The 2,391-nt window shown below is 50.8% G+C and overlaps 1 protein-coding gene across 1 annotated transcript in view; it reads right to left on the reverse strand.

Moving 5' to 3' along the window:
• BIN3 (bridging integrator 3) overlaps positions 1-2,391 on the reverse strand; it is a 38,682-nt gene that overhangs the window by 3,087 nt on the left and 33,204 nt on the right. The window contains exon 7 of the mRNA XM_035891394.1: positions 1,883-1,916. Within this exon, the coding sequence (XP_035747287.1) occupies positions 1,883-1,916 (34 nt within the window). The remainder of the gene's footprint in view (positions 1-1,882; positions 1,917-2,391) is intronic.

Consider the following 2,391-nt stretch of genomic DNA (forward strand, 5'->3'; position numbering starts at 1 on the left):
GATGCAGCCACCAAGGCAATCTCCCAGCCAAAAATCCCCAAATCATAGAATCACGGAATGTTTTGGGTTGGAAGGGACCCCCAGAGGTCACCCAGCCCAACCCCCCTGCAGGAGCAGGGACACCTTGAACCACATCAGGTTGCTCACAGCCCCGGCCAACCTGGCCTGGAATGGTCCCAGGGATGGGGCCTCCACCCCCTCTCTGGGCAACCCCTGCCAGGCTTTCACCACCCTCATGGTAAAGAATTTCTTCCTTAGATCCAGTCTAAACCCACCCTGCTTCAGTTTAAAGCCATCCCCCCTTGTCCTGTCCCAGCTGGCCCTACTAAAAAGATTTTCCCTATCATTCAGGATTCAGACCAAAAATACCCAGGGGTTTAAACAAAGCCCGTTCCAAACACGTAAATTTTTTTTTTATTTTTTTTTTGCTGTCATTGCAATCTTCCAGGAGGCTCGAAGAAAGGATTTGGTTAAAGATTTGCAAGGCCTCGCCAGGGTCCGGTGTTTGGGAGGAGAGCTAGGGGTGCGCGCTTGGGTTGGTTCGTGAAGGTCAACTCACGGGTCCAAGGGTGTGTTTTTAACGGCTAATAATAAAAATGGAGCCAATTCTGCAAAGCCTGGTAAAAGTACTTTGAAGGTCCCAACCTGCTTCTGACTCCTCCTGCCAGCCCTTATGCTTTTACCATTAGTTCTTTATTTTTAACAGTTTTTCCCCTCTCTTCCAGCTGCTGTATTCGAGAACATGGAGAGCTGCCTTATCTGGGATGGGGGACGGAAGCTGCTGCAGAGAACAAAAGCTGTTAACTCCGTCGAGCAAACCAAAAAGGAAAAAATAAACAACTTTTCCCCCATAATGTGGTATTTCCCCGATACCGTGTTTGGAAAGGGAATGAGAGGGGAGAGGAGCTGGATCAAAAGTCCAGGAAGAATAAATGCGAAGTGCAAAATAAATACTCACTGCAGCAACTTTTGCTTTTTTCAGGCAATTTCTGGGGTTGCAAACCCCAGCAAGGCCTGCCCAGCTCTATCCCTCACACGGGATTAACAGCAGCCAGCAATTAGCCAGGCTACGGGAAGATTCATATTATTAAAATGTGTTACAAATCGAGGAAACATGAACATCTGACGGCGAAGACGAGAGAGAATATTTTTGAATGCGACAGAAGAGGGGAAGCCAGAAACTGGAGCATTGCTCTTGTCTCCCAAATTTCAGTAAATCAAATGATCCTGGTGGGGACGGGGCTGGTGCTGGGCTATGGGTTGGTAGGAAATGGGTTGCGCTGTGGATATATTAATTTAGTCTCCACAAATTATAGGGTCATTTGGGGGTTGGGGGGCGGGGAAGGCCAGGAACCAGTTGTGAAAAATACATCTGAACAGCCGGGTGAGGATTTTCACTTCTGAGAGGCAAGCAAACAGCTTTCTGATCTCTTTACATTGAAAAAAAAAAAAACAAAAACAAACCACAACCCCAAAAAAGTATAATCGGGGCGGGGGGGGGGCACATTAGCAAAAAAGAAAAATCTGATTTTATGACTGTGATTTGCTTTGGATGTAATCAGACGCAGGGCTGATACAGAGGCGTTCTGGTGCAAACAAAACCACGGGCGCTCGCAGCCCCGCACAGCCGCTCCATCCCCTATTAAAATCTCCTTTTCCGCCACCGTGCTCGCCCCGGAGGGTGCCGATGTGCCGGACCGGCGGGTGCAGAGGCAAAGCTTTTGTCCCTCAGCCTTACCGGTTTGCAAAGGGCAAATGCCAGAAGCCAAGGGGAAATATTTGTGTTCAAGCATCCCTCACGGAGATGCTGAAGCAGAAGATGTGTCCTTGCAATCCTGCCGGCCGAGGATAACCAGGGCCAGCAAGGTTCTCATGTGCTCACCCGATGGATATTCTCCTCCTGACCGAGACCGGGGCTGCGGCACGAGGAGCAACCTGCAAAAGTCATCAGGGAGCTCGCCCAGCGTCACCCTGCCGCCCAGCTGCCCGCACCCGGATCAGATGCTGCTGCCCTGACATTGCTTTTTATGGTAACCTTCGCGCACGGCTCCCCATTATATTTAAATGCCGTAAGCGATGGCTTACGGCTCCGGGCTGTGCTGGGCTCCAAGCATGGACTCACCATCTCCTGGGCTATGGGTTGCTGCTAAAATACCTCCCCCCTCTACATAAGGTCCAAAAATATGCCGTGAGAGGGCCAGGGGAATAGGGACGGGCAGTAAGGACCGCGGGGAGGGAGGGCAGGGGTACCCAGGTTGAGAGGTTTCCTTGGTGTAAAAGCACAGACGCCCTTTGCCGACGGCGCACATTTAATGCCAGCAGCGTGCGGCTGCGGCTTCTGCAGAAATTTCTCCCGATTATTCATGGCTTGGCAATGGAAAGGAAGAGCTG

This window comes from Egretta garzetta, unplaced genomic scaffold, assembly GCF_000687185.1.
Source record: "Egretta garzetta isolate BGI_Z169 unplaced genomic scaffold, ASM68718v1 scaffold233, whole genome shotgun sequence".
Lineage (NCBI taxonomy): Eukaryota > Metazoa > Chordata > Aves > Pelecaniformes > Ardeidae > Egretta > Egretta garzetta.